The sequence below is a fragment of the Arvicola amphibius genome, chromosome 12 (genome assembly GCF_903992535.2).
Source record: "Arvicola amphibius chromosome 12, mArvAmp1.2, whole genome shotgun sequence".
NCBI lineage: Eukaryota > Metazoa > Chordata > Mammalia > Rodentia > Cricetidae > Arvicola > Arvicola amphibius.
The window spans coordinates 32,536,487-32,551,401 of NC_052058.2; the positions used below are offsets into that span (position 1 = coordinate 32,536,487).

Here is a 14,915-nt window from a genome sequence, read left to right on the forward strand (position 1 = left end):
CTGTTTGCTGTACGTTAAGAAACGCACATTCTTCTTCATCATGAGTTCCTTCTAGAAACCATTAACACCCTTGCTTCTGACTCAGCTCACAACCCTTATCTACTTTCATGTGGGCATCCTAACTGTCGTTCAGCTGGGCCTGGTTGCACACATCTGTAAACACGGCACAAAAAGGTCTTGGCGGGTGATCAAAAGTTTAAGTCCAACCTGGGCCACACAATGAGCTATCTCTGGAAAACAGAACAGAGCAGAACAGGAGTCAAAGATGTAGCCCAGAGCTAGTTTTTGTCTCACATGCCAGAGGTCCTGGGTTTGACCCTAGCAGCCCAAGAAAACAGCAGCAAAGCCTGTCATTCTCAAAGGAGAATAAAAGGCCTCCCAGATTCTGAAGCGACGCCCGTGGTGTGGATACAGAGTCAGGGTTGAAGGGGAGGTGGCAGAGGCCAACTACTGTTCCTGCCCCAGGGCTGAGAGGTCACTCAAGGTCTGGCTTTCTCTACACAGCAGACAATGTCCTGCTTTAAGACTTGCCAGCGGGAGGCCTTTGGGGAAGAAACCAACCTGAAGTGAGGGTTCAGTCTTAGAGCTATGCAGAGAGCCAGAGAACTTATAGTGACTGCTTCAGCGTCTAGTCTAGCGGTGGACCCTCATCAGCATATGCTAACTTCGCACTACCCAGCAGTCCAAATAACAGGGACTTCCTTCACCCCCCCCCCAACCCTCCCACCCCGCCTGCAAAGGGCCAAGAGGAACCCGCTGCAGCTGGAGCTTCCTTCCTTGTCAGTCACGTGGGGCTCGGCTCCCATCCCTGGAGCTCACTTGGCAGCTCTCATGGGAGCCAGAACAGAACACCACCATGAGCTCTAGGGTCCCAACACTGAGAGCCCTCCTGGTCCTCTTGGGTAAGTGAAGGCAGGTGGTGGAAATGGGGGTGGGTGTTACCTCTGCCAGCCTGGGAGCCTAGTGAGCAGAAGCTGTAGAGAACAGCCATGGGCTTCCCCTCTGAATCATGACACATCCCCCAGGATAGGTGGCTTTGCTGACTCTGGTGGACAGTGAGCAACGTCTCTGTTTCAAACAAGTGTTGGCTGGGCTGAGGGAGGAGAGAAGGGTGGCGTCGGGGAGAGCGCCAGTCTATCTAAGAACAATCTGCTTCAACTGTGGCTTTGTTCATCACAAACTGGGATTTGCTTCTGACACTCTGAGTTTCAGTTTCTGACCTAATGAAATGGAAGATAATAATGTTTACTTTGTAGACTCGCAAGAGAATTGAGTTAAACTTAAGTGACCCAAATCAAGATAATTGCACAGCAGAGAGAGGCAGATGGTGGCGCCCCAGTCCTGGTGACTTTGTGTGGAGTGGACCCAGAAGCATCTTTATTTTTAGAAATCACCTTTATTGCTAAGCCCTGAAAGGTAGAAGGATGGAGACAGTCGGGGGTAAAGTGGTCCCAACAGGAAAGAAAAAAATATCCAGAGAAGCATGGAGAGGAAACATGGAGAACGGAAAAAAATTCAGCAAGATGGTTAGAGATTTGCAGAGATGTGGACAGCAGTGATGGGGATGCAGAGATGTGGACCACAGTGACGGGGATGCAGAGATGCGGACCACAGTGACGGGGATGCAGAGATGTGGACAGCAGTGATGGGGATGCAGAGATGTGGACCACAGTGATGGGGATGCAGAGATGTGTACAGCAGTGATGGGGATGCAGAGATGCGGACCACAGTGACGGGGATGCAGAGATGTGGACAGCAGTGATGGGGATGCAGAGATGTGGACCACAATGATGGGGAGAAGTGCTGCTTTGTAGATTGGATGTCAGCTGTTGTTTCTTTGGAAGGCAGCTATGCTCACGTCCAGCAGCACACCACCTTTGTTTCTTTGAAAAGATAGCAGCCTTATGGTTTAAGAAGTGTTTTCCAGAAAACTAACAAAAACTGAGAACCAAGCAGACTGCTTCCTAAGTAGACAAAGATTCCCCCAGCTGCCCTCCATGTGTGCCTGTGCCAGGCAGGGGCAGCACAGACCTAGATCTTGGGAATTAGCATGTCAAGACAGACACTCTCATCTACATGTGGGCGTGGCTCCCTGGCAGTGACGGTGATTAGATGGTAGGAACCAGCTAGTAGTGAGTGAATGTTCTCAGGACAGCTAACTCGGTGTTCCTGCCAAGCAGAGGGCCAGAGCTAGCAGAATCTCTTATTTCTGCTTTGGGCCGGCAGAAATACAGACCAGTCTGCCCCAGGGAACCAGGGAGGGAATTGTGAATTTAAGAAAAGCAGTAAATAAAGTAAAATTACATAAATAGGCAATTCATTGAAGAATTGCGGACAATAGCTTTGGAGATGCTCAGGCTGGCGGACCCTAAAAGAAGTATTGGAATGTGGTAGGTTTTGGTGCTTTTGGGTTGTGAAGTACTGGCTAACATTTACCTTGGCTCAGTCAAGTCCCCCAGCTGCGTGGAAAGACACTTCGGGCACTCTGTGTCCTTAGGACCCCGAGGTTAGCTCTAGACTTCCAGAATATTCTTTGCCTTCCCTGTGCTCAGTCTCCTTATCTGTCAATGGCAGCTAATGATCCATCCCACTTCCCATTGAAGTTGAGAGAATTAACCCTGCTACCACCTTCTGTCTTCTTAGCACAGTGTCTCATGGTGTATGCACAGGATCAGGCATTAGGGGTATTTATAGATTCAACTTCATGGAGGCATTTGGTGGGTGGGGAAGAAGCTGAAGTTGTTTACAGCGTTTGACCCAAAAATTCCAGGTCAAAGAATTTTTTGTTATGATATTAATGGTCATATAAAGTACTAACTAATTCTAGAAAAAAGGTTTTATCTACTTTCTTGCACATGATTTCAGGTTTGATTCTCTATCAGTTTTCTTCAGTAAACCATGAGTATGCCTAACAGAGACCTTTAAGGTCTCCAGAACAAGGATGGGGTCCCACAATGACGATTCCTCCAGGACTATGATAACACGACTAAGCTGAAAAACACCACCTAAAGATTGGCTTTGGACTACAAACTGCTTAGAACAGTTTCGAAGTGGCTAGCTGAGATGATCCAGCCTAAGAGGCTACTCTAGCCAGGACTTTGAGACAAGCCCTGAACTTTCCTATTACACAGAGACTGGACAACAAATAATACAGATACCTCTCCCAGGACTTGACAATTAGCCCAAATTTTCTTTTCAGGATCCCTGAAAAATGTTGTTTCCACTCCCCCAACAGTAGGAGGTAAATTTAAGAACATGACACCCACATTCCCAAGAGGTGGGGTGGGTGGATTTTGGCCTTTTATTGGGTTATGGATATTTGTCATTGTGTAGGGGAGTTGTTTACATGTTGTCATTGGTAATGGCCAGGGAAAAAAACTCAACAAAGAAAATTAAATTTAAGGTTTTGTTTTGAAAAGAAAAAGGGGGGATATGGATATGATAGGATAGGATAAAAGGGTAGATTATTGAATTTACTCTGAAAGAAGAAAGGGAGGATATAGATATGGTAAGATAAAAAGGTAGATTATTGAATCTACTTCTAAAAAGCAACTACTAGTTTTAAATGTTTTACTTTGGATAGAAATTTTGTATGTTGTATACAAATTTTGTATATTGATACAAATTTGAGATTAATTTTGTTAAAACATACTGTACATGCATTTCTAATCTTGTTCAAAGTATTGTACCTATATAGCTCATTTAACAATGAAATGCAAATTTCTAGTCCTTGAAAGTTATTATTACCAACTGTATAGGATAATAAGAAAATGGAGGTTACTAGTTAATCACCTTTTGTAATCAAACTTGTAGTCACATTAGTTTTTTTCAAGGTCAAAGAAAGATAGATTTTAGATAGACAAGTCATCTTCAAACACCTCAAAGATCTACAGAATATGACATTTAGGATATTCTAATAACAGTTTCTTCATTTATGATAATGAGACATGTCTTCTCCTGGCAGCACCAGTCTACTTCAGAGAAGACGATGGGCATTGAAGGAACTCCACATGGAGTTTGCTTTCTTTGTAGCAAAAGTTAGCAAGAAAGTGCCCTTGCCTCAACTACTGATAGTATGATGTCCTTATGGGACAAGCAAGACACAAAAGACAGTGACTGTCAAACCTTGCCCATACAAGGCAGGAGAGACCTTCAAAAACCCTGCTTCATAGAAAAATCTTCCAGATAGTCTAGGCCTGTAGGTCAAAGATGAATGCCCTAACATTGCAGAGGAACTTTGGGTGACTGTCCAGACAGCCAGCTATTTCTGTCATTTCTCAGAGTTTTTGGAAGTTGCTTGCTCACACTTCTTGCTTACTCTGGTAATATTATTTCCTTCCTGGGTCTCTGAGGGAATTGAAGACTAGATATTTACAGTTTTCCTTGTTTACTAGGTAAGCAAGTTATGATAGAAAGTAAATTAGGTACAAGATGAAGATGAGATAGATGACAGAGTATTTTCTCTGAATTTGTCAAATGCAAATGAGCTAGACATTGTCGATGAATTTTTGACTGTATATATTGTCTATAGTCATGTACTTATTATATATATATATATAGTTTTTCTTTTATCAGTTATAGCCTTCTTTTTATTTTAGACAAAAGGGGAAATGTAGTGATATTTCATTTGTATTTTAATAAATAAAGCTTGCCTGAAGGTCATTGCAAAGCAGCCACACTAGTCAGACATAAAGGTTAGTCAGTGTTTGCACATACCTATAATCTCAGCAGTCATCCCGGTTAGCCATAGAGGCTGGGCAGTGATGGTGCATGCCTTTAATCCCAGCACTAGAGAGGAATGTAAAGTGGTATGAGACAGAAACTTGTTCTCTTTCAGTCTGAAGATTTCATTAAGGTAAGAGTTCTCTAGCGGCTTGACTGTTTTGCTTTTCTGATCTTCAAGTTGAACCTCAATATCTGTCTCTGGGTTTTCATTAGTTGTGCTATACAACGGGGTGATTGCAATCTGCAGGAATTTGTGGAGCACTCCAGAAGAGCTAGGGGAGTGTTGAGTTTCCAGTTACAGGGACATGAGAAGAGGGAAAGAAACTGCAGTTTTCCCTAGCTGACCATTGCTCATTGTACGTGTATGTAGAATCATTATTCTGTACCCTATAAAGACATGCAAACATACCGTGTCAATTGAAAATGAAGGCTGAATCATTCCCTTACATAACTATAATACAGTCACGAGCCTTAGAAACTGTAATGCTAATAAAATACTTTAATCATCTGTGAATAGCCTTTCAGTATTTCCCACAGTGGTTGTTACCACCTTGATGTAAGGGCAGGTACTGCATGGAGCAGCCATATCATTTTGGCCTCCTCTAGGCTGAAGTACACATGGACTTGGTTGTTCAGTCCAGTGATGTTTTTGTCACGCCAACACGGTCACAGCAATCCTCACTTTGGGGTTATCTAACCTTCCCTAATGATTGCATTCAAATGACCAATTTTTGTATCCCAAAACAACATGGCAATGCTGTTACCTTCAACTTCGTGGATGGAGGTACAGATTGCACGAGAAAGGCTGAAGCACTGTTGACCTTATATTAAAAGACCCAAAACTAGGTCTTGGACTGTGGTCATCAAAACCTCTACTTAAATACTAGATGGTCAATACGTTTAAGTTGTGCTAAATATTGACTGAAGAATATCCATTGGTACTATCTGGTTAGAGGTCCTCAGCATTTTATCATCTGTGTTCTCAGAGTCCTGCCATAAGAAACACTCCCAAGGATTTAAATTCCAGCAGAAACGCCAGCCATCTGTCTTTGTTTTAATGGTGTTGGAGCATCTGCAGAATTCTATGTATTATTATAATCATGAGACTAAAAGGAATACAATATCACTTTAATTACATTCCGGGGCCTGAAACATCTTTCACTGAAGGAGCCAGAATTATTGAAAGAGAGAGGCTTTCTCCACCCACTGCCTTAATTCATAATGAAAAGATGGCAGAGGCCAGGGTAAAGAGAATTAAATTCGTTTTTATCTTACAAAGTCAAACTCATCACTTTATTCCTTGGCTCTTAGTCCCTGAGATCTTTGTACGAATCTTTCCTGACAGCTTTTCCCTTGCTCCAGTTCCTTGCCAAGACAATGCTTTAGATTCTGCGGTGAGGAGATGTGAGTGAGAACGAATCAGTGTTTGCTCGCCTTTGCTGCCAGATCATCAGGAGGAGTCGAAAGGGAGCCATCCACCAGGGCCTCTTAGCCAGCGGGCGGGTGGGAAGGGAAGAGCCTGGGACAAGTGGGCAGAGCCAGTTCATCCACAGAGCAAGACAGCAGGACTACCTTTGGGGATTCGTCCCTTTTTCTAACCTGTTTACTCCCTGGCTTCAGTTTTTTTTGGGGGGGAGGGATTGGTTGCTGGGTTTTACTGTTGACTTTCAGGTGTTCTTTGAACCATATAGAAGCGTGAGTACCATCTTTCAAATGACTGCAGACAATATTAGTATTGTAAAGGCTTATTTTTTGTTTTATAATTTTTAAGTTTAAAAACTTGAGACAAGTTCTCACTAGATAGCCCTGACTGGCCTGGAACCTGCCTTGTAGACTAGGATAGTCTCAAACTCATATAGAGATCTGCTTGCCTCTGCCTTCTGAGAGCAAAGGCAGAACTATATCTGGCCTTATTTTTGTTTTTATTTGTGTGTTTCTGTGTGTATCTACGTGTGTGTATGCCACATGTGTGTTTGTGTCTGCAGAAGCCAGAAGGGGATGTCAGATTCCTTGGGGCTGAAGTTACAGGAGATTGTAAGTCACATGATATGGGTGCTGGAACCAATCTGGAGTCATCTGGAAGTTCAGCAAAAGGTCTTAACTACTGAACTATCTCTCCAGCCTGAACGTATCTAACGTTGGTGAAGTTTAACTTTCTAGTTTGCTTCTCTCTGACAGGCTTTTCTTTTGATAAGAACCCTGAGAAATTTTAATCTTAAGTCCTCAGGATTTCTATCCAAAATCTTGTACGGTTTCATGCTTTGCAGTTAAATCTGGTTTGTGTATGTGGGTATTTTGTATGTATATATGTGTTCGTATGTGTGTATATACAAGTGTGTGCAGATGTTCAAGTTATATGTGTGAGCTAGAGGCTACTGTCATCATCAGGCGTCTTTGGCTATTACCCTCCATCTTCTTACTGATCGTGAAACTCACCAATTCAGCTAGGCTTTCTGGGCAGTGAGCTCCTAGCATCCCCTGTCTCTAGTTCCCCAGCTCTGGGATTACAGGTATATATCACTGTGCCCAGCTTTGGATGTGGGTGCTGGGGGTCTGAACTCAAGGTCTCACACCTACATGTGAGAACTTTATACACTATGGCGCCACCTCAGCCACCATGATGCACTTTGGTCTTTTTGTGTGTCTTAAGAATTCATATCTAGGTGTATTGTATTTGCTATTGTATTTTGTCGTTATTGTTTTTTTTTGACCTACAGGTCTCTGATTGCTTCAGCACAATTGGCTGAAAAAAAACCCTATCCTTCCTCCATTGACCTGAATCAGATGCTTTGTCAAAAAGCAGATAGCTGTACTTGTGGAATCGATTTTGGTGCTCCTTTCTGCTGATACATGTCTGTCTCTGCCACGGGAGCAGCCTCAAGTCCCAAGCTACAGAACATCTTTAGCTTGTCTAGTAGTCCCTTCTAATTATTCCAGCCATGTGAATCTTTAAAGTCTTAGGATATCCACAGAAAACCTTACTGTGCTTTTTGATGTGATTTGCATAAAGTTGTAGACCAATTGTGAGAAATAGGACATCTTTCTTATGTATGTATCTTCTAGAAACTCACTAATATTCTTCATTTCTCTCCTCAGTGTGCAGTACATGAATGAGTGTGCATGTTTAGACTCATGTCTGAGTGTTCTCAGGTGATTATGAGTTGTATTGTCTTTCAAGTCTTTCCTCCTCTGCATAGTTGCATGTAAAGAAGTCCCGCTGTTTGTACGTGTGGATGTGAGTCTCACCACCTTGTTGAACTCACTTATTCTGGGAGTTATTGTTTGATTACTTAGGATTTTCTTCTGACAATTATATTATATGCAAATAAGGTCAGGATTTCCTCCCACCGCACCCCATGTTCACTCCCTATTCTTATCTTGCTGGCCTGGCTAGGACTTCTAGCACTGAACTGAAAGGAAGCAGTGGCAGCAGATCCCCCTGCATTGTTCCTGATCTAAGTGGACCGGTACCTTACTTCTCACCATTAAGAACAGTGCTTTTTAACCTTCCCAATGCCGTGACCCTTTAACACAGTTCTTCACGTTGTGGTGACCCCTACCATAAAATTACTTCATAACTGCAACCTTGATACATTATGAATCATAATGTATATATCTGATATTCAGGATATGTGATATATGACCACTGTGGGGATCACAGCCCACAGGTTAAGAACTGCTGATTACAAGTGCTGTCAGCTGACAGTAAGCTTGCAGATAGTCTCTGTGATAGTGAAGAAGGTACCCTCCATCTCTGGTTTTAAGAGAGGTTTTGTCATGGATGAGTGTAGCATCATAGAATGTGGCCTAATGTACTGCCTTGCTTACATGGTCATGTGACTTATCTTCTGTACCCTGTGGGTATGGCAGGTGACACTGACTGATGTTCAAATATCGAATCAGTCTATGTCCTGGAAAACTCCACTTAGCCATCTTTAATTTTTACTTTGATTGATTATGGGCAGGGATTTTGGTAACTGTGCTCACGAGGTTCCGTGTGCTGTTGTGCGGCTCATGTCTGTATTTAATATTAGGATGAGGTGGACTTCAAAACATGGGTGGAGCATTCCTTTCTCTTCCATATTCAGAAATAATGATAAGGAATTGCTGCTAACCTTTTTAATTCTTGCTAGACTTATCTCACGAAAGAGTATGGATATATGTGTTCCTTTGGGGGAGTTTACTAAGTAAGTTCAGTTTCCTTACTGTATCTTAAGGCTATTCAGAATATATAGTTCAGTGGTGAGTGAATTCTGGTGGTTTGTAAGTTTTGGGAAATTGATACATTTTTCTAAACTGGCAAAATTTTATATGTAGAACATTTCATAACATTTTCTTCTTATTGTTGTTATTATTAATTCTTGTTATTGCCATTGTGACCATCAGCATCATCTTTGAATGATAGTTCTAATTCATTCCTTACTTTGCTTTAGAGTGTCCTCTGTCAATCTTGTCAGGATTTCTCAACTGAATCATATTTTCAAAGAAACAGTTCCTTGTTTTACTGATTTTCAGTGTTGCTTTTCTCTTTTCAATTCAATTTCTTTCTGATAACCACCCTACCACCTAACTTTCCTCTACTTGCTTTGAGCGTCTTTAGCTGTCTGTCCTTGAGTTTCTCGAAATGATAGATTATGGACTAAAGCCTTTCTTTTCCAAGAATTTAGTGATGTGATTTTTCTCTCTCGGGCAGTGTTAGCTATGATCCACATGTTTGGGTGTGTGTGATTTTCATTAAGTAGACAAATATTCTTTGACAATTCCCTCTTATACATACATTTTTATTGTCTTTTGCATTTGCAAGTACCTCACTGTTTAAGCTTCTTAGTTTCTGTTTGACTCCACCCTCCATCTTGCTTGATCTCTCTTTCTTCGTACAGGCTCTTAGTATGCAGCTCAGGTTGTTCTTGAACTTAACATACAGGCTGGCATCAAGCTCGAAGTCCTCCCATCTTCACCTGGAAGCCAGAGTTAGGGAAGGTGCCGCCATGCCTGGAGGAGAACTGGCTTTCCTTGGGACTCTTACACGTGTGCTTCTTGGTGTTTCTTGGCTCCTGGGTGAATTGTTTACTTTTCTTGACGCTGTGACCTAGTGGCCACAGAAAGCAACTCATGAGATAAAGGATGGATTTTGGCTTACGATTTGCCAGGATACTGTCCATCTTGGCAGAGTTCATGGTGGGGGGATCATGAGGCTGACCAGGCAGTGGAGATACCAGCTCTCATCTGCCATCACCCTTTCTCCTATTGTTCCCCAAGTCTGGGCTCCCAATCCGTAGGGGTGACCCCCATTTCAGGGAGGATCGTCCATCTTCAGTTATCCTTCAGGGGCTACACCATCACCGACACACCATTGTACATCTCCTAGGTGATTTTGAACCCTGCTGAACTGACAGTGAGGGTACCCTCAACTGCGGCTTCACTAGTATCCGAGCTGAGATATATCATGCAGGGAATCCAAGGGCATCCACTTTCTACTTATTCCAGAAATCTCAGAGTCCTGGGCATTCTGCCTTCTCTCTACCCTTCAGGTTCCACTTGCATTTGTTTTGAAATATGGTACAGAGGGATTTTAGTTATTTTTAGTGTGAGGAACTGGAATAAGGAAGCACATTCCACCTTCCCAGACTCAGAGGAGCACACTTGGAGGGTGGCTGATTTGGAGTAAGGCTATCCTAGAGGGTGTTGGTGTTACCAGATCTCCATCAAATATCCTTGATCCCAGAGGATCCTGAAGGGGAATAATGCCTCACGGGGGGCGGGGTGGCTGAGAGGCTAAAAGCAGGTTGCTCACCAGCTCACAAACTAAACTGTCTGCGCTTCCTCCTAATCTCACATCCAGACCCTCATTTATCTACAAGAATTGCTCCAACTGATCTTTTTATTACATTTGATTCCATTAGATTCTCAGCAGGGAAATCTGGGTTTGCTCACTCCTAGGGTTCTGCCTGGTGCCCAGCTGTGCCAACCCCAAGACTAGCCAGAACTGTGCAAGAGCCATCAGGGCCAACACTGGCCCCTTGAGACTCAATTGCACTCCTCATTCACGCTTTCCCACAAGAAATAGTGTGCAGGCCAAGGCTAAGAGTGTGGTCAAGGGGTTGTTTCTGTCACAGCTGATGGCAGTCAAGGTCTAGCTTCACTGGAGAATAATGTTGGGCAGGGCGGGCACACTGTTGTGTGACAGCAGCCATCTGCAGCTAAGCAGAAGTAGGAAGGGTTCTGAAGAGACTCAGTGAAGAGTCTTGAGCTGCCCTGGGGCACTGAACATCAGGGATTCCTGTAACATTGACAAGCTCTGACCACTGAGCCATGTGTGACCCCTGATGATAGGTAAACTCCTAATGATGGTCTGCTTCCTATGCTGGTGTGAGACCTTTGCAGAGCTGGGCTGTCCCAGGTTTATACCTAATATCACTCATATGCAGACATGTGAGTTACTGTCTCCTCCTGAGATCAGTCACCCCGAGAGGACTGTGTTCTGTGTTCCCAGATACTGTAGGCACACATAAATGCACACACACGTGCACGCACACGTGTGTATGTATGTACAATGCAAAGGTGTTTCCTCTTCTTGATCTTGCCAGGAAATATTTGTGAAGTTCAAGACATAGGTCAGCACTCAGTTGTGGGGAAGGGCATGTGTGGGTATGGGAGCCCCCAAATGCAAGCAAAGGCATGTGTGAAGACAGGAAGAACCTCAGCATAGTGGTTGCCCTGGAGATGAGAGAGGGAGGGAGAGGTTGCTTTTATTTCCAGCCACCAGCAGACCAGATACCCAGAAGACAGGGTCTCCTCTCCCCAAATGATGGAGATAGGACATGATTTAACACCATCCAGAAGTCTAGGGGAAAGCAAAAGCTTAGACAAGGGAAGGATCTACCAGCAGTAGGCCTCATCTCCAGTCCTGAGCGTCTGGGGTCCCAGGCACCTGGGACCAAGCCTGGCTTCTTCCTGCTCTGCCCACACTGCCTCTGGAAGCATTACAGCAAGACTTCTTTCTTCAAAAGGGGACTGTGGGTTTCTGAGTGAAGGGGTAGGGTGAGGCAGGCACAGCAAGTGGCTTGATTTATAACTTAAATATTTAAATACGGGACACACCCTGAACTCTGCAAACATCAGGAGTTGCCTTTACAGAGACACCTAGAGCAAGATGCAGGGCTCACTCAACAGCCTGGTTTGGTAAACAGAGGCAGATGCGAATCTGGCAGCCTCGCCCTGGGACTCCTATATCAGCTGCTAGTGGCTGCTTTCTCTGCAGTGTCACGGCCCCTCGCGTGGGCCAGGCCAGCTGCCATCCCACAGCTCTGCTGCCCCGAGTCTGTGCTTCCCTCAGCAGGTCCCGCGGGACTCTCGCAAAGCTTCCCAAGGCTGAAGAGTACAGTATGAATATTGCATGAATAATAATAACCCCACCACTTAGCGGTTATACAGCGCTTCCCTCTTTCCTGATACTTTACCATCATTAATTAGTTATTCTGCACTGAGGCTGCTTCCCTGCTCACTGCCAAGAACAGCCCCACAAAGGCAGCTCCGAGCTGAAGCCCCAAGATGGGGTTGCAGGCCTTTCTCCTCTTGTAAGTCTTCGCCCTTGCTGGGAGCACCGTTCTTCCCGGACTGAGCACTCCCTTGAGAGCCCCATCTTTCCCCACCAGGACGGAAGAAGACAGTCTCTAAGTGGGTAGCTTGTTTACAGGTGCAAAGACAGCTGTTGCCTGCCTCTCACTCAGGGCACACATAGCCAGGGGATTCACACAGCCACACTCTGCCGGTGGCACCGAGCTCATCACACCACCACGCTGAGCCCAAAGTCACTGAGAGAGGGGTGGGCGGCAGAAGGGAATTCCAGATTCTGATATCCTCCATGTGCCTCTCTCTACCTGTAACCTCCCCTCCTCAGGTCACAGGGAGGCTTTCAGGCACTCACTAATGGGTTTGGACATGTAATATATCTTTTCCCTAGTGAGTGTGGGCCTGGTGAGGGCCAGAATTCCTTGGAGGGCACTGCCCACCTTGCTAACATCCACCACGCTCACCTTCTCCTAGTGTCTATCCCCCAACCCGGGCTTGCAGCCACTCCCTTGCCAGGTGTGGTTTAGAACATGTCTTTACCTCCAGGTAAGAATGAACCCAGACCATCCCAGGACTCCCCAGTTTTGCAAAAGTTCTCATTCAGACCCAAGCCAGCACCCACCTCCAGCCCCTCCATTAGTCTGAGAAGCTATCGATAGCTTTGGCTTCTGTAAGCTGAGTGTTTGGATCCCAGTGTGTGAATCTTTAAGAATTAATTAGCCAAGATTGCTCGGGAAAACAGTATGGGCCCAAGTTTTGATGTTGTCTGGTCACCCACTGTTATCATTCTCCTCTTAATTATGGTACTATTTCTGGAAGGCAGAGGCGCTTGCTCATGTTTCATGGCCTCCTCATCGGTGGCCTCCTATGGCTTCCTGTTTCTCCCTCCTGCCCAGGGTAGCCATGTCCTAGCTGGGCAAAACACAGGCAAGAACATGCCCTCCGGCCCTCAGGACAGCAACAAGGAGACCTGGGGGGCTGTCCCAATGCTTGTTTGAGGTCACCATGACAGTCAGTACCCTAAGAGCTAATACCCCATTGAGCTACCTCTTTGGTTCTCACACTCCCAGCCCCTTCTCAAGCCTCCTGGCCCTCATCCCTGCCTCCTTCTCTGCCCTTGTCACCCCTCCTACCCCTCTTCACTGGCTCCCATTAGTCCTCCTATCTTTAATTAAACTGTAAGCTTGTAGAAGTTTCCCAACACCCCAGGCAGGGCTGAGTGTCCCCTTGGCTGTCTTTGCTGCCCAATCACTGTACGGACAGACAGTTCCTGTGTGTGACCGTTCTCCCCCTTTCCGCCCATCTTCCTGAGTGTCAAGTCCAAGGGCTTGCCTAGGTGTTTGGATTAAGAGATTGCTCTGAGTCCTTGGGGACTCTCTTGCCACAGGTAGGGCTCCCTGGGTACCAGGGACAGCCATTGTGCCTCTTTGCTCCTGTAGCCCTCTCTGCCTGTGTGCTCTGTTCTCTGCTGTTTTCTCATGTTCTGATCTGTACCGCTCTATCTCCAATCTTGGTTCTTTCAGAGAAAGACTGGGGCATACAGAGTCATGGGAGGATGTGGGGACATCCTGTTTACTTAAAGTTGGGGGGCTAAGATCTGGTTGTGATACGAGAAAGGGCGACTCAGGAAAAGCTGCTTCTGGTGCTTTTTGGGGCTCGTGATAGGGCACCTGAGGTTTCTATAATTTATGGCATCACAAAAGGTTCTAGACCCCAGTGGAAGCCACACAGACAGGGGGAGTGAAAGGACCACATAACCAGGGCCAGACAGCATGTCCCCAGTGTTCTAATGGGACAAAGGTTGACACACACCACATAATGGCAGTGCTTCTTACGCACCAGGGTCGTATGTACCCATTTTCCCAGGAGAAAAACAAGGCTCAGGTTCAAACAGTGTCCTGAAAACCAGCCGGACTGTCCCTTTAATTTCGCATCCCCTGGGTCCTTTCTGAGCCCCTTCCAACCGCTACTCAGTTCCCATCATGTAGCAGCATGCCCCAGGCAGAAGATGGAGGTGTGCTCGGCAGTTGGTTCCAGCCCCAGAGGCGCATGCGCAATGCTCTTGCTCGTTTGTCTCTGTGGTTGAACTCAACTTCGCTTTTTACAAACCTGATCTTATCACTTTGAGACTTCAAACTACTTCTAGGTTCACACGGAGTAGCTTTGGAGAGATTGCTAGGTCAGGTCAGGACTCTGCCTTCTACTTTTGTTCTCTGCCAATCAGGAGAGGAATCCAAGTTCCAAGGGGGCTCAGGTACCATCCTGGCCCCACGGAACATACCTCTCCTTGTATTATTGGAACCTCTGTGCCACAGAACAAGTCCCAAGGGGAGAGGTCTGAGGAGGGCACAGGAGTGATTCTGGACCAACAGAGCATAATAGGAGACTTCTAGCAGACTTCTTGAAGTGGGGAAGCATTGTACAAGGCCCAGGGAGCATAAGGGCTTGCGCTGCTTGCATGTTCTCACCAGGTTTCTCTGCATCTATTCTAAATAGTTTCCTATTCCAGCCAATGTTCTCCATTGCCACCTCACTTGACAGCCTGCTTTTCCATGATGATGATACATCAGGTCTGTTCCCTTAGTTAGTGATCGCTGTAGTTCACAAGGCTGTCCTGG

At 45.3% G+C, this 14,915-nt stretch overlaps 1 protein-coding gene across 1 annotated transcript in view; it reads left to right on the forward strand.

Annotated features, from left to right (window-relative positions):
- Positions 1-819: 819 nt before the first annotated feature.
- Positions 820-14,915, forward strand: part of Tmem273 (transmembrane protein 273) — a 32,086-nt gene continuing 17,990 nt past the window's right edge. Inside the window, exon 1 of the mRNA XM_038349620.1 lies at positions 820-902. Coding sequence (XP_038205548.1) covers positions 857-902 — 46 coding nt within the window. The 5' untranslated portion in view covers positions 820-856. The remainder of the gene's footprint in view (positions 903-14,915) is intronic.